At 43.6% G+C, this 25,464-nt stretch overlaps 3 protein-coding genes across 9 annotated transcripts in view; 2 read left to right on the plus strand and 1 right to left on the minus strand.

Annotated features, from left to right (window-relative positions):
- The window catches only part of gja5a (gap junction protein, alpha 5a), a 33,574-nt gene extending 19,607 nt beyond the window's left edge, over nucleotides 1-13,967 (plus strand). The window contains exons 3-5 of one of the 4 annotated variants that reach the window (XM_086091852.1): nucleotides 1,792-2,105; nucleotides 10,014-10,270; nucleotides 11,753-13,967. In XM_086091852.1, the coding sequence (XP_085947978.1) occupies nucleotides 11,780-12,883 (1,104 nt within the window). In that variant the 5' untranslated portion in view covers nucleotides 1,792-2,105; nucleotides 10,014-10,270; nucleotides 11,753-11,779 and the 3' untranslated portion in view covers nucleotides 12,884-13,967. The remainder of the gene's footprint in view (nucleotides 1-1,791; nucleotides 2,106-10,013; nucleotides 10,271-11,752) is intronic. The other 3 variants (XM_086091851.1, XM_086091853.1, XM_086091854.1) reach the window with 3 other exon arrangements.
- A 415-nt stretch (nucleotides 13,968-14,382) lies between these two features.
- acp6 (acid phosphatase 6, lysophosphatidic) lies at nucleotides 14,383-18,632 on the plus strand. 2 transcript variants are annotated; one of them, XM_086091848.1, is made up of 11 exons: nucleotides 14,383-14,579; nucleotides 15,519-15,708; nucleotides 15,790-15,918; nucleotides 16,014-16,144; nucleotides 16,226-16,305; nucleotides 16,391-16,478; nucleotides 16,559-16,691; nucleotides 16,767-16,867; nucleotides 16,967-17,059; nucleotides 17,698-17,863; nucleotides 17,941-18,632. In XM_086091848.1, the coding sequence occupies exons 2-11, from the start codon at nucleotides 15,529-15,531 to the stop codon at nucleotides 18,073-18,075; spliced, it is 1,236 nt and encodes a 411-aa protein (XP_085947974.1). In that variant the 5' UTR covers nucleotides 14,383-14,579; nucleotides 15,519-15,528; the 3' UTR covers nucleotides 18,076-18,632. The 2 variants fall into 2 exon arrangements, with proteins under 2 accessions (XP_085947974.1, XP_085947975.1); XM_086091849.1 differs by lacking the exon at nucleotides 14,383-14,579 and adding an exon at nucleotides 15,094-15,250.
- Nucleotides 18,633-19,094: 462 nt separating this feature from the next.
- The window catches only part of bcl9 (BCL9 transcription coactivator), a 33,201-nt gene continuing 26,831 nt past the window's right edge, over nucleotides 19,095-25,464 (minus strand). For all 3 annotated transcript variants that reach the window (XM_086091846.1, XM_086091847.1, XM_086091845.1), the window contains 3 exons: nucleotides 23,285-25,460; nucleotides 22,242-22,514; nucleotides 19,095-21,509 (listed from right to left, as the gene is read on the minus strand). In XM_086091846.1, coding sequence (XP_085947972.1) covers nucleotides 20,470-21,509; nucleotides 22,242-22,514; nucleotides 23,285-25,460 — 3,489 coding nt within the window. In that variant the 3' untranslated portion in view covers nucleotides 19,095-20,469. The remainder of the gene's footprint in view (nucleotides 21,510-22,241; nucleotides 22,515-23,284; nucleotides 25,461-25,464) is intronic.

Here is a 25,464-nt window from a genome sequence, read left to right on the forward strand (position 1 = left end):
CCCATCTGGGCTATCTATTAAAACCTTTGTCGTCACTTCAAGACCGGAGAGACGAAGGTTAGCTTAGTGCTAGCTAACACAGTACGACAGACACGTCATGGATGGAGGACATGGATGGATTCAAAACGTATCGTAGCAAACCAAAAAAACTGCTGGGAAATGCTCAGCGACTGTCCTTTCTTACTGTCTGATAGTGTAACCTGGATTGAAAGTTGAGTGCTCAAATGGCAACAACAACATGCCAGTGGTGTTGTTCAGGGAGGTCTGCGCTGGTGTGCAGTGGTGAGTGACGTCCCGCATACGTAGTTCCAAATTCCCCACCCATGAAACAACCTTGAGCTTTGCAACCTATTTTGTGTTCCGGCTCTGGAACTCTCTCAGGCTTTCTCTCAGGCGGCATGTTTAGGAACACATGTCCGTCAAACCCAGGCCCAACTCGGATGCGTGTCAGGCAGAAGGGCAGGCTGGGAGGTGGGTTGAGGGTTGAGGGGGTTTACGCTAACACGTGCTGGCATTGGGGACTGTTTTCCATCACTGCTCTCGTCACGGCAGGTTCTGGTTATCAGTATGAAGTGTCAAATTTTCTATCCGTTAGTATTAACCACCAATTGAAGCTTCTCTAATGTCTGCAATGCAAAAAGGGCCATGAGGTGCCATCCTTAAATAAATAATTTGATAATGCAAAATGTAATGAAGTGTCCAGGTCACAGTTCCTTTCCTTCCTGACGAGATGTTATCATAAGACCTCGTTTGTATTGGCCTTCTATCGCTATTAATACATGGTGGGGAATTTTTTTTTTGTTATCACTCCCAACATCAAAGTTAGATAAGTGACTTTTCACCACGGATCATGCTGTCCCTATCAAATGAACACAAAATCATCACGGGTACTTACCCAGCAGAAAGAATTAAGGAGTCATGCTGCATAATCATTATGAATAATGAAGAAAGAATTTGAGGGAATATTCAACCTTCAAAGTTGTTGCAAAACTCATCATGCGCAATACATATTTATGCTCAAAAAGCAAATTGTCAGGTGTGCTAACCATTCATCCATCACCAACTCCCAAGCAGATCATTTAAATTTCCATGATTTTGTATGGAAAAATCTGCATCCCAAATCCAACAAGTATCCTGAAATGTTCATTTTTATGCGCCGCCCAGTAGCGACTCAGAGACTCCAATCTCTCTATTGGTAACCTTCTAGAATGTCCTCCAGCTAAAACTTCAACTTCCTCTCAAACAGTGCATTGTTGCGCAAGTTACTTGATGCCTGCAAGGCAAGACTGTACAGTAATTTCTCTTCTCGGAACACAAGAAGATAATTTGGTGATCATCATGTCCCCAATTCTTGGGCAATGGACGGCCATTTGGTCGTGGGCCGCACAGAGAGACCCAACAAAAGTCAAGTCAAGTCATCTTTATTTATATAGCGCTTTCAAACCGCCTTAGCTGTCACAAAGCGCTTCACAAAAAACAACACACAAAAAAACGTAACATAAAACAATCACAACAAACCACGTCCGCTACAAGCTAAGTTTTCTACAAGCTATGTCGTAAACAAAAAGCTGCTGCGTCCGCGATGAGCAACATACACACAAAAAGAAGATTTTATTGATTATTGCAGAGTCTTGCAGAATTTTCCAAAAGGCAAACATACATTTGGGCCCATTTTTGTGTGCTATATTTCCAAATCAACACTTAAGCACGTCCACTATGGAAGGCTACCGTGGAAGCGGAATTGCCATTAATCCTAGAAAACAATCCCACTTCCCCTCCTGTTGCCGGCAGAATGCTTCCCAGCAGAAAATAGAGCACCAGGGATGTAAGAAGAAAAGGGTGTCGAGGCAAACGGGGGGCGTGGGGGCTGTTAAGGCTGGAGGAAGAGGAGGAGAGAACCAAAGAAGAGAGGGTGGGCCACTGGGTGAGTTGGTGTGATGCCCCCTCCCTGCTTTTTCTTCTTATAACCCCAGTGAGGAGGAAGACTTTGGTGTCGGGACGACAAAAAGCTCAAGAAGAAGAAGAAGAAGAAGAAGGAAGGTGGCCACCATTAAGGAGGATAAGTAAGAAGGCTCCTCAGGAATAAGCTTCTAAGACGACAACAGGTAAGACCAACAGGTTACAAGGATGCAACTGAAGGTGCATTCAGCGAAAGTTGTCGATCAATATTTAAATCTACCTTTAGGTCATACGGTTCAAATTCAACTAAACGACCTCAAGTGAACACTTTTATACAGTTCCGACTCTACTCACCATGTTAGCGTTTTACAATGGCACACTTGTTTTATTCCGAAACGTCATCACACTCGTGAATTTCTTCAGGAGACTTTTCAAGGCTGGCTTCTTTCTATATTGTGTGCTGTTATACCCCGATATGAGCCTGTTAAAAAAATACAAACGTTCCCGTGCCTTTTCCAAGAATGACTTTCTTCAGGTTTATGATTGGCTAAATTAGCCTTTACAGTAATTAATATCAGCATTAATGAATGCATTTTATTTCAAGTTTGAATGATTTCTTTTGTGTATGACTCCACTAATTGATTTTCTTCTACCTTCTTGTGTGCATGGGAACCTAGAGCTGCACAAGTGAGGAAACTCATGGATATACAACGTTCAAACTACTGTCATTCTTTATATCAATAAAATATTGTTACATCTAATGGTATACAAGATGGAATCTGATGAATTAATTAAATGTGTTAAACACATCGGAAAATACTTTTCAGAAAGACAGTTCCTCCCCAATTCCTACATTAACAATATAATAAAACAAACGGTTTTTACTTTCTGAAATTGAACTACCGAAATAAATGGATTTTTCTACAATGGAATTAATTGAGATGCACATGTGCAGTATATATCATACGTTACTGATATATATTATATTTGTGCCTTTTTATATGGTGTATATACAAAATTATACAATTTTATTTGTATAGTTTTAAAATGATTAGGACTATTTTTAAACTCTATATCAACAAAATCTGTTAACATCAATTCATTCATTCATTACCAACATTAATTAAATTATAATCTAAAACTGCACAGTACACTAAATGTCTCCTCAAGGGATTATAAATAAACAGTAAATGAATCAAATTAACTTTTTTGAAGAAATTCATTAATTTGTTATTCCAACTTGACTTGAGTTTTAGTTGTTAAAAAATAATTACCATTATTTATTAATTTTTCAATGTAAATGTTTTTAAGAATCAGCTTTACAGTTGCAGTATAGAGCGGCAGTTTTCAATGGATAAAAAATAATGATAATAAAAATCGGTCAAATAGAATTTTGTGAATGCTGAACCACGAGTGCACATGCGCTTTCAGCCCACAAAATCACCTCAATATTTTTGCATTTAATTTAAGCGCAACAAGTTCAGTGTTAGCATCTTCTCCATGCTCATTGCGAGTACAGTGAAACCTCGATTTAATGGATCTGAAATTATGGACTTTGGATTTAACAGACAGAAAATAAAGTCCACTCCACTCAAAACGTTCCTTTCTACAGTAGCTGCCAAAGTCTGGTAGTTCCAGAATTGGCCAGAGACTTTTACACTTATTTCCTGGTTGTGCCGCTGTTGTCACAGATCTACAGTATACTAGAGCTGGCAAGCAGACATGCCCATGTGGCGGCCATGTTGGCAGGGGCGACAGTTCCCAGGAAAGGTAATTCATGGAGCATGGACATACGTGGCAGCCATTTTAGAGGACACGACTGTCCCATCAAAAGTAATGGAAAGCATAGACATTAGCTTAGCATGCAGTGCCCAGCTCAAAAAGAACCTTCCTATTCATATCTATGGCTGTTGTTTAATGGAGTGCGCTCTCCACTTTTTTTTTTTTACTTCCATCAAGCTGGGACATTCATACATCAAGATAGCACTGTATCATCATTTTTCTTGACTGATTGCCACGCAGATCCATTTGGATGATTCCTTCAAGTAGCCAAATAAGGCTAACACGAGACGAGCAGCCGTACACAGCTAACCAATATCTCCATCATGATGACGAGCCAGGCGGCCATGTAAGGAAGCGAACCCGCGCTGGTGTGACTGATATACGCACGCCGACGGCCTTGCGCGTGATGCCAACAGGCGACTCCGTGCAGGCGGCGGGGGGCGGCGGTCCGTAGCTCACTGGACTACGCCTAAGTGACGGCGCCACCGGGCAGCTAAGCTAAACACACTCATCCTGGATGGCAGTCTTGGCACTCGTGGCTGAAATATGCCTGCCACCCCAGCGGCCGAGCTGCTAAACAGCTGCAGCGCATACACACGAGGAATCACTCCCGGCACGCGTCAAAGGTTAATAATAGGCAGCGTGCAGATAAACAATGGTACCACCACCAAGCTTGTAACTCAATCCACTCGGATAACAAATCAGTTTGCCACATTGGGATTACTTGAAATATTATTTGTCTATTACAGCCACCTGAAAACATGTATTCTTTATCTATTGTGTAATATAACACTTTTCATTCTCAAAATGACAACTATTCTCCTTCAAGTTATTTTTTCATTTTAATATGGCTTTTGGAATATAGTATAGCATTTATGTTTTATTGTTGTGAAGTTTTTTTCAGCATTTTTAAAATTTGGCATGTATCTTTATTAGGGATGTTCAATAACACTTTTTTTTCAGACTGATACTCTTTAGTCATCAAGTGTTGATAACCCCCCCCCCCCAAAAAAAATAACAAAATATAATAATAAATTAAAACTAAAAATAAAATAAAATAAAATCCGGATGCAAGGGGTACCAAAGACAGCACCGATTCACGTTAAATCAAACGGTGCCATGTTCCGAAGCGCGTCTTAAGTTGTGACTGTTATTTTTTTTGTTATTGTTATTATTTTATTGTTAAATAAATTAACATTAATTATCACAAAAAAAAATGAATAAAAGTACTGAAAATTGGTATTGTTCAGTACCGGTATCGATACCTCAGCACCCACAATTGGAACGAAACTGGTTCAAATGCGAAAGGTACCCACCCATCCCTGCTTGAATGCAGCACATGTTGTTTGTTCAACATCCATCCCCGGTCCGATAACTGTAGCAAAGACGTTTGCATTTTGGCAAACGGTTTTTCTTGACGCCATAAAATCTTGAACATTAAAACTTGATTTGATATTAACGACCAAATTTTTGGTCCTAGTCCTTCTCACCTTTTTCACCCCTTTTTCATGCATTTAGAATTTCCTTTTTTTTTTTTATTCAATTTAAGCATTTAAATTACAAACTTTCAATACCAAAATGTCTTTACTGCTATGTTTCCCAAATTACATTTAATGATTTTTCTTCTTTTTATGTCTTCAGATTTCGTTTTTTTATCATTTCCCAGTACAATAAAACTGTCTTGGATCTTTGAGTTTAACTTGTGAAAAATGGGAGCAAGTGTTGCATTTATATTTTTGTTGAATATATAAATAAGCTCCACTGTTGCATGTTGCTTATTATACTGCATCTCAAAGTATCAACACAAAGGAGTCTGCCACATATTTTATTTTAGCGTTACAACATAAAAGTAAACACTCCCTTGTAGAAAACCGTCATATTCCATTAGAATTCCCTATTTAAAGGCAGTACCAAGCAGCTGCTAGCTTTCTATTTTTACAACCAGATTGACACCACATTGAGGACTTCTCATTTCACGCAAAACTATGGAAAGTTCTGAAAATAAACTCGACTAAAATAAGCCAGCCGGAAGGCGTGCCTGTTTAAAGCATGACTTTCATGTTGAACCGCACAGGACGCCTGAGATAAATGTGAAATACAGCGTGTATGCGATTGTTGCCATCTAAGGTGATGGCTACCGCTTGACTGCCATCCACTTTGTGTGGCCTCATGGCTCCCTCTAGAGAATGTCAAATAACGGAGGAAATAAATCAGCCTTTCTCACTCATCATGCAGCCATAACACAATTGTAAATACTTGCTTGACCTCACTGATGTTCCTTTAAACATGCCTTACCAAATGTACAACCAGCATCTCCACGATTGCTGTTGTCTTGTAGCACCAAAAAATAAAAATAATAAATCAACTAAGCGATGGCTCATAACACGTTTCCAGCAGTTCACATTTCATTCGCAAGTGATCCAAACATGTTGGATGTTTTTTGGCGTCAAGTGTGTCACTTCCCTGTAAGGCGGCAAAGAGTGCAAGCGAGTGGAAAAAGCCTGCGGTCCCGTCATCTTCTTTGTTTGTGCCACTCGAACGTGGCATTACTCCCACCCCGGTGTATCAGTGCCCGTCGTCCATTATGTCTCCATTAGCCTGCCAACGCGCATTGTAAATAGACGTGACAGCGCGACGCTGCACAGGCGCGTCGCCATAATGAATGGCTGCTTATTAACTCATTCGCTGCCATTGACGGCTATAGACGTCAAAATTTTATTTGAACAATTTCTATTAGTTTTACATTTTTGCCCACTTTTGTTAACAAAAGTATACAAACCTAGAATTTGTTTTGTATTAGAACAGATATAAAATGTGTGATTAATCGTGAGTTAACTAGTGAAGTCATGCGATTAATTACGTTTAAAAAATTTAATCGCCCGACGCTCCTAATTTTTTATATTTTTTCTTTAAAAAAAACAACATTATTTATTTATTTTTTTATTCAAATCGGGAGTTAACTAGTTAAGTCATGCGATTAATTACGTTTAAAAATTGTAATTGCCCGACGCCCCTAATTAAAAAAAACAAGTTTTGTAGAAAAAAGAAAAGATAGTTAAAAATTAGGGGCATCAAGCGATTAAAATGTGTAATCGTAATTAATCGCATGACTTCACTAGTTAACTCACGATTGTTCACAAATTTTATATCTGTTCTAAATGTACAAAAATAATCTAGGTTTTCATACTCTTGTTAACAAAAATGGGGAAAAAAAGTAAAACTTATAAAAATAGTTAAAATTATTTTTGGACGTCTATAGCTGTCAATGGCAGTGAATTAGTTAATAGCAACACAAGATGGAGAAGGGAGCACTGAGAGAAACAAGGAAATTCAAGGGAATTTGTTTTTCAGCTTCACCCTCATTCATTAATTTTTTTATTTGGGTGTAATTATAATTTTTTTTAAATCTATAATAATTGATTCCTTACCATCTTTGCATTGTGTGGAAAGAAAAAAATGGGGTGTAATGATTGCAGCAGCCAGCAGAGGCGCTGTTGATTCACTTCCAACTCAATTGCTGTCCAAAGAAGACAACATGACATGTCAACTATTTTCTCAGAAAATTATGATTTTGACAAGGTTTTAATCACGACCGTAGGACTTCTTGAATTTTCGCTCGGAAAAGTACAACTTCATATCATCGTATTACACTGTATCTTTTTTCTCTTAACAATATGATTTAATTTTCGTTAACATGACATTATACTCAAAATGTTTCAACTTTGGTTGGTAAAAATTTACGTTTTTGACTGAATATTATATTATTATTATATAATACTTTTCTCTCACAAAGCATTTTTGTTGTCATATTTTTTCTTTAAATGTTGACATTATTTTAATTAAATTATGACTTTTTCTCATATTTTTTTCTCTAAATATTGCAACCTTATGCTTAGAATTGCAACTTTTTTTCTTATATTACAATTTTTTTTTATATTACAACTAATCTCATAAAATTTCTTATATTTTTTTTTGGTTCAAGTATTGCAACTTTATTCTTATAAAAACTGTTTTTCTCTGTATTGTATGAATGTTCTCATAAAATGTTGACTTTTTATCATTAATGTTAAAAATATTTGTCTAAATATTACAACTTTTATAAATATAAATATTTCTCTCTATATAAAGACTTTATTCTCATAAAATTGCTGAATTGTCGTAAATGACACGTTTTCATTTTTACTTTTACTGTTTTTTGTAACATGTCTACTTCTATATCTTCTATCCATGACTTTTTCTCATTGCTATGTTGCGCAAACAAATCCATATTTGTTCCTGTAAATTGACAACTTTTTTTCTGGTCTTATTACAAATGTACTCAGGTCGTCAGACTTTTGTCTCGTGCCATTAAGACTTCATATCATGATTCTAAATTATTCTCTCCTTTAGTATTGTGCCTTCATTGTTATAAAATCTACACTTTTTTTGTTGTGACTTCATACATTTTTCTCTTAACCTTAGTGGAACTTTTGCTGAATCATTGACAACTTTATTCCCAAGGTTACTTTTATTTCCCCCCAGTAGAATAAGTTTATCCCTACACAAATTAAGACTTTTTCCCCTGTTTTTGTATTCTCTTTTATCTTTTCTTTGGGGTATAACAACAACAAGAAGCTGCCTGCCTGTCTGTAGTAAGGATGAGAAGGGTTGTTCCATCACCGAAGCCATTTGGGTGATGTGCATTGTTGGACGTGAGAAAGTGAACAAAGCCCGGTGGGTTGTTTGATAAGAACGTGGCCGTTTCCATCCATGCTCAACCTCCTGCTATTGTGCCATGCGGACTCTCACTCCCTTCCTCGTACTGGCGATTTCTTTGTGATTCACTTCCAGCAAAGCTCATCGGCTTTATGCGAGCCGCCCGAGTGACGCTTCAGCATTGTGGACACAAAGTACAAGAAACGAGATTCATTAAGAGGAATCTTTTCTGACTAAATTCTGGTGAGCCGGTGCTCTTCCTTTTCCATGTGTTGTTTGTCAGAAGGCAGTGTCGTGGGCCACATAGCTGGCATGGGATCAATTTCCACTGAATTTCAACCTTTCATCATTTTACTCTCGTAACTGTCCATTTTTTCCCCTCAGCCTTTTTACTCAATGTTGTGACTTTATTCCAATTTGTTTCTTGAAATACATTACGGGTCCCCCCCCCCCCCCCCCCCTCATAAGATTGCAACTTCTTTGTGTATTATTGTAACGATTGGAACTTTTTTGTGACATTATTACTCTTTACTCAATGCTAGGTCTTTTATCTTGGGTCAGTGGGTGGAACCCAAAGTTCAAAGCAAACATGGTGAAGCCGTATTTAGCAGTTCTGCTGCAAATGGAATAAGATGCCAAGTGCAACTGCTTTTTAAATCCAGGTTTCAAAATTATGCTTTACCCCCATGCCTATGATTACGATATTTTTAAAGATCAATTTCACTGTATGTTAAGTAATTTTAGAATGCTACTTTTTATTTCTTTGCTTTGTTTGTGGGATGCTTTTAGAGGTCATACTTTTGATTGTGTGAAGCACATCGAGTTGCCTTGTGTATGAAATGTGCTATATAGGACTTTATTCTCGCAGAAATATGATGGCAATTTTCCAACACAGTTCTCGTAAAACTGCAACTTCTTTATCATAATATTCCAAACGAATTAATTGGAATATTACAATTTGATTCTCTTACAATATAACTTTTATTACTGTTTTTTAACATAGCTTTTTCTTGTGTTATTCTGATATTCAGAACTTTATTCTCTTAATAACATTTTATTATATTATTTCTTGTAACATTATTTATTCATAATGTGAGTTTTTCTCATAATGTTGTGACTTCCTTCTCATTTTACAACTTTTTTCTCATACCCTTTCAGTTTTATTTTAAGAAAAAAACATTAACATGTTGCAGTATTATGACTTTTTTTCTTCATAATTTCATGACTTTATTCTCATAAGAAAAAACTGTTTTCCCAGAATGTATCATGTTAATACCAATTTTCACCCAAAAAAAAAGGCAACTACTCTCATAATACTCTTATTTTTATTATCATAACTTCGAGCCATTTTCCTCGTCATTACGACTTTTTTGAGTAATTACTTTTTTTCTTCTTATTTAATGACTTGAATTTGAGTAATACAGTATTCCACCAAAACATATTTTTTCCATAAACAACCTTTTTTCTCACCTACATTACGACATGAATTTTATTATTTATTATTTATTATTAGTGCTATATCACTTTTAATTCGATGACTTTTTTCACATACTGTTTTTATCCTCATAACATTACAGTTTTTTTCTGCTGAAAATTACAACTTCATCTCACATCATTGACTTTTTTTTTTTTTTCAGTGCGTCCGTACTACTCTTTTGTCTCGTGTCGCGATGTTGCAATGGAAAGCCCGACACTTATTGCCATATATAAGCCTGATGGAGAGTGTGGCGAGCGAGCGAGGGAGCGAGGGAGCGAGGGAGGGAGATAGGGTGGACACATGGTCATGGTCATTTAGACCTTCTCTCTCTCGCACACATAAGCAGCGTCAGCGTGGTCAGCAAGCTCCATCAAAGCCTTCTAGGGCGGAGTGTTGGAAATGGAAAGTGGAGGAACGGTAAGTGACGACTTTTCTCCCATTCGGACGTTTTCGCAAACTTTGCCAAGTCCAGCAATAGCTGGAGATGGTTTGTAAACGTCTCTTATCTGTTGCCATGTATGCTGCATGCGCGTCAGAGGCCAATGTTGTCTTGATGACGGGGTCATTCGTCAAGCCGCCATATAGGGTCATTGCCAGACGCAGGCGCCACATTTGGGTCTGGGCCAAACTTTCACGAATGCTGGGAGTGGAAAAAAGCATTCGTGGGGAGTGTTGAGGGTGATTTTGGGGGATGCAGGAGGAGATAGAAGCGGCGGCGATGATGCGGACGCCTGCTGCAGGCCACATCCACGAGCACGTGCCATTCAAAGGGCAAACTGGTCTGCAGCCGACCTGCCCACTGGCGGAGTTTTACCCGCTCGTGTCGGTCACTCATGCACATGCCGGAATTAAGAAGTGGTGCTATTGGAAAGGGATGACATCATATTTGTTCTTAAAACAAGCACTTTGTGTACTTAAGCGCAATTGGAGAACTTCCTCTCCCACTGGCAGCGGTGATGGGAAAAATGGTTTTCATACCACGGAGTCCAGTTCGCAAGCAGAGTGGCTATTTTGATGGAGATGATTAAACGCGAACACATGACCACAAACATCTACTTTTGTCCTTTAAACCTTCATAAAACACAATACTCATTGAAACGCCATTTTAGGCTATAAACTATAATACCTATACATTTCATTTCAGTGCAGTTGAATATATTCTATGCCGCTTGTTTTTTTGTTTTGTTTTTTACATTTGTTCGAATTCCTTAAATGAATAATTTTGCTCTCTTAATTGATTGTATTTTAAGGGTAAACTATGATAAATTGAGAGAAAAATAATGCAAAAATTTTTTTTGAAGGGAATTGCTTTTGCATGTTTGTGTTTTGTGTGGGTAGATATGTGTTTGTGTTGTTCGACGAAGGCCTGTTTTTTTTTATTTTTATCTATTTGACTATTTTGCCTTTTTTTGATAAATTCAATCAGATCGAAGTCACAAGCCTTTTTTTTTTCTTTTTTTTTTAAGCCATTCAAGTTGGCTTGCTCGTGCTCGTTTGATTGTGGACCATCCAAGTGCGCTGAAGCTTAAGGTCATAAACTAAAGACTAAACATTTTCTTTCAGGAATTTCTGGTAAAGAGCAGAATTTGCGGTTCCATCAATCACACACTCTAAAAACTGTTGGGTCAAAAATAACCCAACTATGGGACAAAAATGGACCGATCCTCTACTTGGGTCAATTTGAGTTAAGAAACGGGTCTTTTAGTATTAAAAAACTCAAACATTGGTCAGATTGTTTAGTTGGGTCAACAAATTGGTTCATTTTGTATCATTCCAGACTGATAGATGTCAATTACTTACACCCAAGTCACCAAATATGGTTCCTGCACTGTATATTGCTTTCACCGCTTCCTGCTCCTTCCTAACCTCAACAGCCTCCATCTTGTCATCCCTTCTCAGGTGTGCTCTCGGCGCCCGTGAGCCGCGATGGGCGACTGGAGCCTCTTGGGCAACGTCCTGGAGGAGGTCCAGGAGCACTCCACCTCTGTGGGCAAGGTGTGGCTCACCGTTCTCTTCATCTTCCGCATCCTGGTGCTGGGCACGGCGGCCGAGTCGTCGTGGGGCGACGAGCAGAGCGACTTCCTGTGCGACACGCAGCAGCCCGGCTGCACCAACGTGTGCTACGACCGCGCCTTCCCCATCGCGCACATCCGCTACTGGGTGCTGCAGATCGTCTTCGTGTCCACGCCGTCCCTCATCTACATGGGCCACGCCGTGCACGCCGTGCGAGGCGAGGAGAAGCGCCGGCGGCGGGAGCAGGAGGAGAGGGAGGCCAGGTCGGAGGAGGGCGGGGTTGAGATGAAGGGCGAGAAGGAGTACCTGCAGCGGAGGGAGAGCGGGAGGCTGGACGGGCGGCTGCACCTCACGGGTCCGCTCCTCCACACGTACATCCTCAGCATCCTCATCCGCACCGTCATGGAGGTCATCTTCATCGCCGTGCAGTACATGATCTACGGGGTGTTCCTCAAGGCGCTATACCTGTGCACGGCCTCGCCCTGCCCCAACCCGGTCAACTGCTACATGTCACGGCCCACCGAGAAGAACATCTTCATCGTCTTCATGCTGGTGGTGGCCGCAGTCTCCCTGGCACTGTCCGTGTTGGAGCTCTACTACCTGGGCTGGAAGAGCCTGAGGGCGTGCGTCCGGCAGAAGGCCGCGCGACGCACCCTGCCGGTCGTCACGGCGACGCCGCTGGAACCCGACGGCCCGGTGGCCCCGCACACCCCGCCTCCCGATTTCAGTCTCTGCGTCAACCCCCTGACCTCGATGGCGCCCGTTCCCTTCAGCAACAGGATGGCGCTGCAGCAGAACTCGGCCAACATGGCGGCCGAGCGCAACCACAGCAGGGACAACCTGGAGGATAACGACGACTTTCTGCGGAGGTACCAGGCGGCGCCGGCGACCCAGGGGATGCCCAATAACTGCCACCCTATGCCGTCGCCGCTCTTGCGGTGCGCTGAGGATAAACGTCGTCTGAGCAAGACGAGCGGGAGCAGCGGGCGAGGAAGGCAAGAAGACCTGGCAATTTGACGAGAGGCCTTCAGGAAACACTTTGAACTAACTTGCAGGGGGACAAAACGGACGCCTGACAGTTGTACTTGACATGTTTTTTTACAGTGGGCATCACGCTCCACGATTTGTTAGCACGTGCGGAGGCAAGTTGTTATGTCAATTTGCTACGTTCTTTTGAGAAACAAAAACGTGATTTGGTTGTTGAATTTTGCACTTGATAGTTGAGCAAGCACTCCAAATACTCAACTGCTGTATTTTTATAGTGTACAAGCCATTCAAAAGTCAATTGTATGTTTTATGTTCTCTTCAAAGACCATATCAAATGATTTCAGAGATTTGCTTCTATAGGTTTGAAAATAATTGCTGCAATGATTGAGAACAACAATATCAATTGTGGAGGCATGGTGTGTTTTCCAGATTTCTGGGAGTGGCTAAAAGGGGTTTGATTTGAGCGTGCACACGCAGGTTCAAGGAGCATCAACAACAGCTTGATTTTCCTTGATTTTGAAGCCTCATTTACGTGATGATTTTTTTTTTAATTGTTTGACAAACTCGTTAACGCCCTTCGCTATGGTGTGTCAAACTTACGATATATTTTTATTACCAATTTACAGGGACTTTAATGATATTTGTATGCTGTTCAATAGCTGTGAAGTTACCATAAAGGTAATATGCCTTAATGAGAGTCATGTGATGTAGCCTACTACTTGCATATGAAAAATATTTCGTATGAAAAGTCATTTGAGAGGCCACACGGGGATGCCTGTCAGGTTTTATATATGGCCACCAGGTGGCGACATTGCACTTGTTTCGTTTTTCCTCTCATGTCTTTTGTGTGTCAAGAAAGACTCGTCTCTATACAATGTTTTATTTCCTGTCCACAAATAGATTGTACTTATTTTCTTTTTTCTACTATACTATGCTGTATACTTGGACTAATTATTCATTCATTCGCTTTTTCAAAGTAACGTTTCGAAGTAACTTTAGGTTTTGGTGTATAACAGAAGCAACAATCCACTCGTCCATTTGTGTATACATATTCGTTTTCATAGATACAGTATGTATTTACTGCAATTTTTCTCAATAAATTATCACGTTTGTTTTTGTGTGTAATATTTTTACTTACCAATAGAGGGCAGAAAATCAGTAAGAACGCATCTCCCTGCAATATACAAAGAAGAAAAGATGGCGCAGTCAATGTCATGGGACGAGTTATACATTATATTATCGGAAAGGTGTTTTGGGTTTAAAAAAATAATAATAATGCACCATTACTATTTATCAGTAACATGTATGAGGAATACATAACTTGCCTGGCCCAGAGTGAACGTAGCTGTTGAAAATATGTTATTACTATTATTGCTATGTCGTTACACGTGACACACAACTGTGTTGACCAACTTCGACGACAATAATAACATAATTTCAACTGTTCAGAAGTTGTGTTTGTATCATTGCATGCCACTCGAGGAATCCGCTTGGGACACGTTTACGAGAATGCGTTATATAGGAGGGAAGATCAAGATGACGAAAACATTGAATGTAACGTATGCCTGACGGGAAATGTAGTTTTCTAACCGACACCAAGTGCCGTACACGGTTCCGCTCTGCTCAACCTAACCCGGCATGTCCTATTTACAACCGGCTGCAGTGCAGAGGTGACTTCCTGGTGAAGGCTTACACTCGAGTCTTTATTTGAGCTTTTACTTCTCAAGTAAGTTGACGCTTTGGTGTGTTAAACGTATCCATTTTGTATATGCTCATTGTAAGCTCGGCTGACTTGCCAGTAAGTTTTATTTTCATGCCGCAAAAGGTTGACGTTAGCATCGTCAGTCTTGCCTGCTAGCAACGAACCGGCTGGGAACCAAACTTGACGATGTTACTACATTGCATGCTGGCAAACGACTGCTGCTTTGTAGTTGAGCTGTCATTTTAGATGAGAAACGTCAAGAGTTTGTTACGCCATCCCTCGACTACAAAAGCTTCGTACACACAGGGAACATTTTATACCTTCTTACTTTGGCGATTTTACACTGGGCGCTTTCGTCACTACGCTGGTGACGTAACTTGAGCTTGTACGTAAGTACGCAAACGTAGGAGTAAAGTCATATTTGTAGTAATTGTGTATGGGAAAACACAAAAGTCAAACCTTTTTGTTTATATACACGTACTGTTATTACACTAAGTGAGGAGTGCCCAAGTCCGGTCCTTGAGACCTCCTATCCAGCCTGTTTTTTCATGTTTCTCTCCACCAACACACCTGATTCATGATCAGGATCGTGATCAGGCTTCTGAAAAGATAGCTGATTAGCTGATCATTGGATTCAGCTGCGTTAGAGGAGGGAGACACGGAAAACAAGCCGGACTTGGGCACCTCTGCACTAAGTAATAATAATACTAGCTTTGTCAGATGTTAAGTCTTACCTGGGCATTGTTGAATTCAGTCAGTAATGACAATAAAAACTTTTTTTTATTAAATTTTTTATTTACAGGTGGCTGAATATTTTTGCTGTCTACACAGGGGCAGGGCAGCTTAAAAAAAAACAAAAAAACATAACTATTACTAAACACGCGTTGAAATGTGCCGTTTTCATAAATTCAATTTTTATTAAAAAAAACTATGAAACTAAAGCCCACCTTTCATTGTCTTCAGCACTACGGCCATGAGGAAACTTTGGACCAGAGTGGGTGTCGTCGGCTCCGTGTCAATCGCCTTCGGTTCGGTGTTGTGGTGGAGGCAGAGGAACGCGGATGGCGGCTCGCCGTACGAGCTCAAACTGGTTCAAGTGCTGTTTCGACACGGCGCTCGTACTCCGCTTAAATCCATACCCGATGTGTTGGAGGTAAAAAGTTAATTTTATTATCAAACGGGGGGGGGGGGGGCAAACCAAACCTTATTTGATGATCTTATTTTCTTATGAAAGGCACAATGGGTGCCGGCCCTGTTGGAGCCTCCGACTCACACGCACATCAACTACGTGGTGACGGACCTGCAGGGGCGGCCCAGACCTCCATCTCCGTTGGAGGACAGCTACAGGAAGAATACGCTGAGCGTGAGTAGGTTCCTTTGTCACGTCAGATGAGCACCGACGCCAAGATTGTTACGACACGAGCCCTTCAAGTTCCTCTTGACTGTTGACCACGTAAGGGCGGCGTGTTTGCGGGTCAGCTGACCACTTTGGGCATGCAGCAGCTGTACGAGCTGGGCGAGAGGCTGAGGAGCCGGTACGTCCAGAAGGTTCCCTTCCTCAGTGCGACCTTCTCCTCCAGTGAGGTCTGGTAAGTGTGGATCGGGGCAAGATGGCAACATTTACAGGAAATGCAGTCAGCGGATTGTGATCTGTTATTTCCCATGTCAAGTGTGCGCTCTACCAACATTGTAAGAACAGTCGAGTCTGCCAGGTGCCTTTTGGCAGGGCTTTACCAGCAAAAACAAAAAGGTACACGCATTCACGTCAACTCGCTTGATCGTCTGTTCTTGGCTCGTCTGCATTTTTTAAACTTTTGTTTTTCCCGCTTGCATAGAAATAGTTCCTATATTAACCACAGACTCCGAGTCGGAAATTCTGTACCCCAACTACCACGGGTGCCAGCTGCTCCGAATGCTCAGCAGGTTTGCATCATGACGCAAAAGTGGCAACTGGACGAGTCTTTTTCGGTGCGGATCAAATGAGAACTGCGTTTGCGTGTCAGCCCCCGCTTGAAAGAGGTGACCCTCCTGCCGGACATGGCGGCTGACCTGAAGAGCATCCGGCGCGAGCTGGGCATCCGCGACAGATCCGACGTGGACTTCGTCCTCATCAGGGACGACATGGTCGCCAGAGAGGTGACACTCGCTTACTCCAAATACGTTTGTCAATCATTCCCATGAAGTTGCAACTTTGCCGGACGGTATTGTCAGGCTCACGGCCTGCCGTGCCCGCCCGCTCTGTCCGCGTGGAGAAGCCGAGTGGAGCAGAGAGCCGTGGACATGATGTTTTACTGCTACCAACCCAGCAAGAGGTCAGCCATTGTTGCTATGAATGACTTTCTATCACTCCTAATCAAGAGTCAACAAGGACTGCGTGATGCAGTAATCTTTTTTTTTTTTTGGTCCCACAGGGAGAACTTGCAGTTGTGCGTGGGACCTCTGCTGCATCTGTTTTTGCGTAACATTGACGAGACGCTACAAGGCACCTCATCAGAGCCCAACAGGTTACGCATGCACATTTCGTCGCGGCTAAAGTAGGCTGGCAAAGGCTGGAACTTTTCATGGCAGGGTCAGCAGGGGGGTGTTTTGGAAATAATCTAAGTTGGACATCTGAAGGATTTATTACCATTAAAAGGGAATGAACACAAATTTCTGTTAACATTTGGTTTTGCTCCAAGTAGACATCCATGCAAAGTGCAATTTATTTGTTTAAATATATTTAACTAAATTATTATTTTTAACCAAAACTATCATTTCAGTCTTTTTTTGGGGGGGGAGCGTATTTTTCTTAGCATTTTATTTATTTATTTTTATTTTTTTTATTTAATTTTTTCTAAAGAGCTCAGTATTGTTCATTCGGTAATGTCATCATCATTGCTTTTATTTTTTTTAATTTTTTAAGCATTTTAGATAATATAACCTAAATTTTAAAGGTACGTGCTTCTTATTGGACAGCAATGATGTAGTGTATTCCTTTTAATTAGTATATTTTCTCATTATGTTCCATTTGTTATCATTAATCTTGTCTGTAAATCGTTTTGTATTCCTATTTATTCCATGGATTTTTTTTTTACCATTGATAGTCTTTACTTTATATTCCTACGTTCGCTGCTGTTAATTTCAGGCTGCATTTGTCAAACAGGAGGTTGTTCTTGTACTCGGCCCACGACACCACATTGATCCCGTGCCTGATGGCGCTGGGTATTTTCGACATGAAGTGGCCGCCGTACGCTTCAGACATCACGCTGGAGCTGCACGAGCACCGGCGCACCAAGGAGGCGTTTGTCAAAGTGTCCTACATGGGCCAGGTACGAGTGCCTCGACGCCACCGTCACGCACCGCGGTGTTGTTCATCATCAGGACCAATATTGTTTCTTTGCTCCAGGACCGACTTATTCCTGGCTGCAGTGGAGTCTACTGCCCCCTGCAGGAATTCCAGAAGGTGCTTTCAGCCTACTCGCTCAGCATTGAACACTACCAGTCGCTTTGCAACAACACGGGCGACTCATCTAAACTCTGAACGCGCCCACCATCGTTGCATTTACACATTATTTCCACATTAGCACTTGAGATGATTTGGTTTGGCTGACACCAAATGTCAACTTTATTCCTCAGGGGAAGACAGGACTATTTTATACACAGATTAACTTGTGCAAAATGAGTCTATTGCAGTGTTTGTATTTAATAAACAAGCAGGGAGAGAATTCTGTCCAAGTGTTATTATGGAAACAGGAGTGCAGAACTTTCAGAGACCTGTTCTGTTAAAAAGAAAAGTATTCGCAGTTGAAAAGATGACATCTGACTTGGCCTTTTAACGAGGACACAATGGACAGACACCTTTTCAGCAATGAGAACAATTCTTACCATATCAAACCGTTGTCATCTTTGTTTTGTTGCATGTTCATGTCGGGGGAGGCGGGGTCTTTTATTTAACAACTTTCATTGCCTGCCATTTTCAGACTTTTAAGTTATTTAAAAAGAGCAAATATAGGCCAATTAAATTAATCTGTCGGGCCATGGCTTAAAGTGTATATCTACTTTTTGTCCTACAGGATCAATAAAGCATACAGTACCTACCTCGAGTCTAGCGAGTGCCTGTATGTAGCAACCAACCCTTGAAAGAAAATACGGTTTTATTCCACGGCCTGGGATGCTCCGGGGGCGTCGCCAGCCGGGACGAGGGGGGTTGGGAGGTTGCCTGGATCGCTTGCATCATCGGAACGTCATTTCTGAGACACTGGTCCAATATCCAATGAGTTGGAGTGCACAGCGCCGGTCACCAATCTTGACTTTGCTGAGGTCGCCCTCCTCGCCACTCTCATTGATACCCACCAACTAATCATATTGCACTGAGCAACTAGATGTTTTCCTGTCGCTGCAAGTTCCATTTCCTGTTCTACAGCTATCATCACTGGTACCCCAAAAAAATGATGGCAAAGTTAATCACGCAAAGAAAATTGAGGGGTGAAGATCTTTGGCGAGCATCTGAGAGAGCCACAACATACTGTCCAGCCACACATACACGCAACGGACAACATGTATATACCAAAACAATATCTTTTATTTGTAGTCCATCACCACAGCCCTGGTAGACTATTTGCACCAAAGCCAACGGAGAAACACATGACAAGCTTATACAACAGAGAAAAAGAGAGAGGAAGTCAACTGGATGGTAAAAAGCAGTGCGCGTTTACATTGCCGTCTCACTCGCGGCCTCGCTTTTCTTATCGTTACACCAGATCTAGCTAGCTCTAGTTCTATGTTACCTGGCATACCTCGATTCGGCATTGAACCCACTCCACTCTGCGGACCGTTGGAGAGATGGGGGAGGAAGGAGGGGATGGATTATTGCTGTGGGAATGATTTACCCAGAGTCAACAAGAGTCGAAAAACAACAAAACAAAAGTGAAAACGGGAACAAGAACACACATATAAGCACATCTGGGTATTAGCAATAGGCTGGCTAAAGAAGTCCTGGAAGTTTTGGAGCACAAATTGTAGTAATGTGTGGTATTGTGTGCTGCAAAGCCCCTCAGGTTCTCCCCTCCTTACACACACACTTCATGTGGTTAAAAATAAAGACAACGCTTTCCGCAGGCGGTCCATGTTTGTGCTTTTTCTTTCTTTTTTTTAATAATACTATTATCTTAATGAGGTCATAGTTTGGTTTGTTATACACTGGAGTTACAAAGGAAATTAAAATAGACTAATATTTGAATAGCCCACCAATGGTAAACAGTACAGTATTTTGTTGTTTTTTTTAAGGGGAGGGGACACTTCCTCCGCCCCCCTCCCCCCAAGTAAAGTCAGGTAAGAGGAGTCGAGAGGTCACTGATAGAATGCCTATACACACGCGCGCGCACACACTCATACTACACACACTCACATGTATGTACTGTACAGAAACAGTCAAAAACAATGGAGACAAGATGGAATTCTACCCAAGTCCTCACAAAGCCCTAATTCTTCTCGATCCTGTTCCTGTTCGATCCTGTTCCATACCGCATCCATGAATTTGTTTTGTTCTTAATTCGGAGAAGGGAAAAAATAAGATGGACATATACTGTAGCATCTCTATACTGACTTAGAGCAAGGTTGATTCCTCCTCATGAGACGTCCCTCCAAAAACACGAAAACAGTTATTTTTTTCTTCTTTTTTTTTGCAAAATCAATGCACAACAATTCCATACATTCTGAAGTTCATAAGTCAAAATTGTTCTTGTGGCAAAAAGGTACTCCCACCTCCATGGGAAAAAGTCCCCGCAGTCCACGAGCGTGACGCGAGCGGGTGTCTCCGTTCAGTTGATTCCAGGGTACATCCACCGTTTTTGGATAATACTCCCTCACTTAACGCCTCCCACGTACAAAGACCTCTTACGCCGTCCCAGAACATTCTAGATACAAAGTTTCCGGATTAGAACATTCCAGGGCCCGGACTGAAGCCCATGTCCATGTCACGCGGCCTCATCTGGCCCCCCATCATCATTGTCTGCTGCGGCGGGCCGCCCATGCCCTGCAGTGACATCATCATGTTAGGGGAGCCACCCGGGCCAGGGTGGGCCATTTGCCGTCCCTGCATCATTACCCCGGGGCCGCCCGGAGATATCATCCTGGGTTGGTGGCCCATCATGCCTTGGCCCATGAACCCCGGCGGGCGCATGGAGTTGTGGCCGGGGTTGCCCATTGGCATGTCTTGGGGACCCATCCCCCCGCCGGGCCCCCCCGGCATCCCCCCCATCCCCTGCATGGGCATTCCCATTCTCGGGGGGCCATCGCCCATCATGGCCTGCATGGGGAAGCCGGAGGGGTGCGAGGGTTTGCCTCCGGGGTTATCTCCTCCGCCACGAGGGAAGTAGGACAGAGTCTGGCTGGGCTTTTCCGACGGGATAATCCTAGACAGGTCGAACTCAGGGATGCCCGACGCTCCCGGTCGCATCACCTCGTGAAGGTCCGCCTCGCTGAAGCCGCCTTGCATGTTGTTGAACTCGGGTCCTCCGGGCGTGTTCGGCTTACACATGCCCCCATCCGGCCCGCCCCCATGAGGCATGTTCCCCATCCGTCCTCCCATTGGCCCGCCTTCTCCCTGGAAGCCCATGGGGTGACCGGGGAAAACTTGGTGCCCGGGCCCGTTGTGCGGGGAGAAGGGGCCCTGCTGGGACGGAGACTGGGTCAGCGGATAGCCCTGGTTTCGGTGGGCATAACCCAGACGTCCCTGGGGCATCATTTGGGGGTTGACCATCCCGGGGTCTTGCGGATTCGGGGGGATCATCATGCCGTGAGGCATCATACCGGGGCCCATGTTGGGGGCATTCGGAGAGGGCATTTGCGGGGGCATTCCGTGTGAGAGTGGCTGGGATCCCATTGGGTTCATACCGAGGGGGCTGAGGGCTGGCATGGGTCCGGAGTTACCAGGTCCCATCATGCGGGGATTGCCTTGGTGGTTCATCGGCATACCTTGTTGATGGACACAAAATAAATGATAGTTAGCACAAACCATTCATACTACAACAATAACCTTTCTTCTGTGATGTGATGATGGAATTTGACTTTATTACGAATAATATACATGTGTTTATAGATCATTGCCAGTAACGTATAGTAATAGAAAGAACAACTAATTGCTCTTCCACTAGGTGGCAGAATTTTCACAATTATCCTTTGAATGCACACGTTGCCATGCACACACAGTCAATAAATTGAGACGGCTCATTATTTCAGTATCTGTTACATAGAGACTAATGTATATACAAACAATGTTTGTATATACACACTTAAACTTATTAAAATACTTTTAAAAACAAATTGTAATTTGAACACCGAAAAAAGCATGCACAACATGTATAGAAAAACGGTAGTATCTGTGTAAAAGACGGGGGCAGGTATATGATGTTGCCGAGCGTGTCTTTGCTTGAGCTATGGCTGATAGCAGCTCTTGTGTGGGTGTGCTCATTGTGTTTGTGTGTTTAATTGTTCACCCAACGTGCAATAAATGGCTAAAAAGTGCAACTGTGGCTCTCCTTTCCCACATATGAGAGCATTAACATAAGATGTAAAAGAAAAAGAGGATCACTTAAAAAAATGGCAACCTATATACTTTTGTGACATTTGTTAAGTTTGCAATTAAATTCTTGTAATGGCAATTATGTGCCTTGGGTGATTAAATTTGTTGTTATACTACAACATTACCGTTGTTGTTGACTGAAGGCAGGTTCGGGGAGCGAGCTGGGGGCGAGTCGTCATCGGAACTGGCAACCGTCTTGATGGCGTCATGATAGAGCGGCGTAGAGCTGGGCATGGCAAACTTGGACATGCGCGACATCATGATGGAGAGCGGATTCTGGGAGAGAGTGGGCTCGGGCGGGATGGTGTAAGGGCTGCCCGATGGCACGTTGCCCGGGTGGGACATTGGGCCAGACGGCGCGCCGGACGAAGGCGGGGCAGAGGCAGGGCCATTACCACCTGCATGGTGCGAGTACAAAAAACATGAATCAAACATTAGGATTTCCTGGCATAGTGTTTTTTTTTTTTTATATGTTGGCAGTTGTGACAATGTGGTTAACTGTACAACCACAAGATGGAGGCAGTGGACTGTGAACTCGTGATTAAGACATGACATTGGTAGAGTATGGGCAAGTGTCTCAAAACAGGACCAGCCAGATAATGTATTTCATAATATTTTAAGGCCAATATTTTTATGTATGAAGTGATTAATATTAATTGTTGTATTTTTTTTTTAACATGATGTATGAGTCTCCAACTACATGATAATGATTTGACCACATTTTACACTTTTTTCATAGTTTGTCTGGTCTTTCGACTTGCACTCAGTTGTGACTCGTATATAATAAAATTTGAGCTCAAACTGCCACCAAGAGCCCCGTTCCCAAATCGTGTTTCCTTTCTTTTGACGGATAGCAAATACTTTTTGTGCATTAGCGTGGGTGGCCAGAATGTGGTGGTAATGCACCAAAAAGTATTTGCCAACTGCTACAAGAAAGTAGAAAAATAAATGGAAGAAGTAGTTGTAGTTGTTGCATTACTGCTGGTTATTTAGCAAGCTAAAAAGGTGGCCGTAATGCACCAATACTATTTGCTAACCGCAAGAACGTAGACGCAGCAGTTGTCACGGCAACTAATGTGTGTTGTAAAATTTGCGCAATTCATGTATTATTTGCACATTTATCTGTGTTCAACTATAAACATGCTTCTATTGCACAAGTGTACTCTACCTTGCTCCATGTTCCCCATCATGTTTGGTGAGGTGAGGCTGAGAGGGGTCTTGCCACCTTGTTGCGGCACTCCAGGACTCTGCATGGGCGGTTTTGGTGAGGAGGCCCATCCCGGCGAGGGATTGGGAAGAGAAGGAGACCTCATGTGAACGGGGGAGGCTCCTGCCGATCCCATCATGGAGTGCGGTGACTTCATTGGTGCCGACGAAGGGGGTGCTGGAGGGGCCTGGGGGCCTGCTGCACCCGTGAGCATGCCAGCCAGCTGGGACGGTGTCTGAGGTGATTTGAGGTTTCCAGAGGGTGAGCCCATCATGGGAGACTGCACCTGCCTCAGAGGAGGTGACTTGAGTGGGTTGACGCTGGGAGAGTTGCCCCCACCTGCTTGGACATTCAGATCTGCTGGCTTGCGCCCTCTTTGACCCTGTGGAGGGCCAGCATTGGGGGGCATGTGGTTCATGCGACCATTACCTCCCGTTGGTGTGGCTCTGTGTTCTGGGCCAAACTGTTGCTCTCCGTGCGGGCCCCTCATTCCTCCGGGACCCCCTGGGAAAGGTCGCCCAGGCCCCATTGGAAAGTCTCCGGGTTGTGGATGCTCAGGGAAGGGCGGGCCTTGCATTGCCCTGCCTTGCCCAGCCATGTTTTCCATCGGAGGGCCTCCTCTCATTCTTATCATCTCATCTGGACTCATGTTCATTGGAGGATCTCGTAGCTTGGAAGGGTGCATGTGAGGTCCAGGCCCTGGACCAGGACCCATGCCAAACTCGGGACCCATTTCTCGACTCCCCATTGCCTGGAGCCTTGACGATGGGCTCATAGGACCGTCACCGGGCATTCTTGGAAACATACCCATGCCATTTCCTGGTTCCATTCCACCTCTTTGGTGTCCCATCATCCTTTGCATTTCCATCATCATACCAGGGGGAAGGCTTTTCTCTCCTCCCATACCTTGGTGGAACATCGCTTCTTGGACTGACTGGGGGTTTGGGAAGCGCTCCCCTCGACCACCGGGGCCAGAAAACATGGCCCCCGGACCACCAGGAAACCCTCGTGCATCTCCCATACGAGGCGGCATGTCGTCAGGCCAGCCCATTCCGGGCCGTGGGGGTCCTTCCATCTCAGGATTGATCATTCCTGAGAAGCCAGGCATCCTCTGCATGTGGGGAGGTATGCCTCTTGGGCCGGGCCCAGGGCCCATGCTCATGCGTTCAGGGTAAGGGTCTTGTGGCCCACTTGGTCCTCCCCACATCTCTCCTGGGCCCATCTGGTAGGGCGGCGGAGGTCCTCGTATCATGCCACGTGGACCGTGGGGGTGCATCATCATGTCTGGAGGAAGCGGCCGATGTTGCATTTCTTGTTTCTTTCGCTTCTCCTCATAAAACTCTTGCTGTAACTTCAACCACGCTACCTGTTCTGGGGTCATTTGATCACCGTCTCCACAGCCACCCGGGCCCCCCATGTGGGGACCCATTTCATCCTGCGGAAAAGGGGGCATGTCCCTTGGCCCGTGGGGAGGTCCAAAGGGTGGACCTTGTGGGCGAGGTCCTCCTGGCCCACCTGGTGGTCCAAGGCTTTGAGATTGTGCCATCATGGCCTGCAACGGGCCTGGCTCGGACCTCCGTGGAGGACCGTCAGGGCCCCCATCATGGGGCCCACCGTGAGACTGTGGAGGCCCAGGGGGTGGTGCGTCGCGGTCATCTGGAAAAAGCATGCGCTGGATGTCTCGCAATGTCTGCAGCGAGCGCTGGCGATGCTCCAACTGCTCTTGGGATAAACCTTCTGTGTTGGCCTCCATATTTAAAAGCTCCTGAGCCAACTGTTGCTGCTGCTGCTGGGGCGTCAGACCTGGCCCCCCGGGGCCCACGCCCTGCCCTACTTCACTTGCTATGGGAGCATTGAGGCCTGCCTCAGGTTGACTCATGGGTGTCTGATCAACTGGGCCTGCGTTGTTGCTGGGGCTACCGCCGGGAAGATTCTTTGATTCGATGCCTGCGGCTGAAGAGCCATCCTGTGGAAGAACGCCAGACTGGCTTCCCTGGTTTGCGGACTGGGGTTGGGGTGGCTCTGCCATGCCCGTTAAGGACGGCTTGGATCCAGGCTGGTGGCTCTGATCTTGGCCATGGGACGGCGTTTGCTGGGAAGGCTTGGAGTCATTTCGGAGGGCGTTTGCTGCATTGTTCTTC

This window comes from Leptonotus elevatus, chromosome 12 (assembly GCF_054856555.1).
Source record: "Leptonotus elevatus isolate MCC_2025b chromosome 12, RoL_Lele_1.0, whole genome shotgun sequence".
Classification (NCBI taxonomy): domain Eukaryota; kingdom Metazoa; phylum Chordata; class Actinopteri; order Syngnathiformes; family Syngnathidae; genus Leptonotus; species Leptonotus elevatus.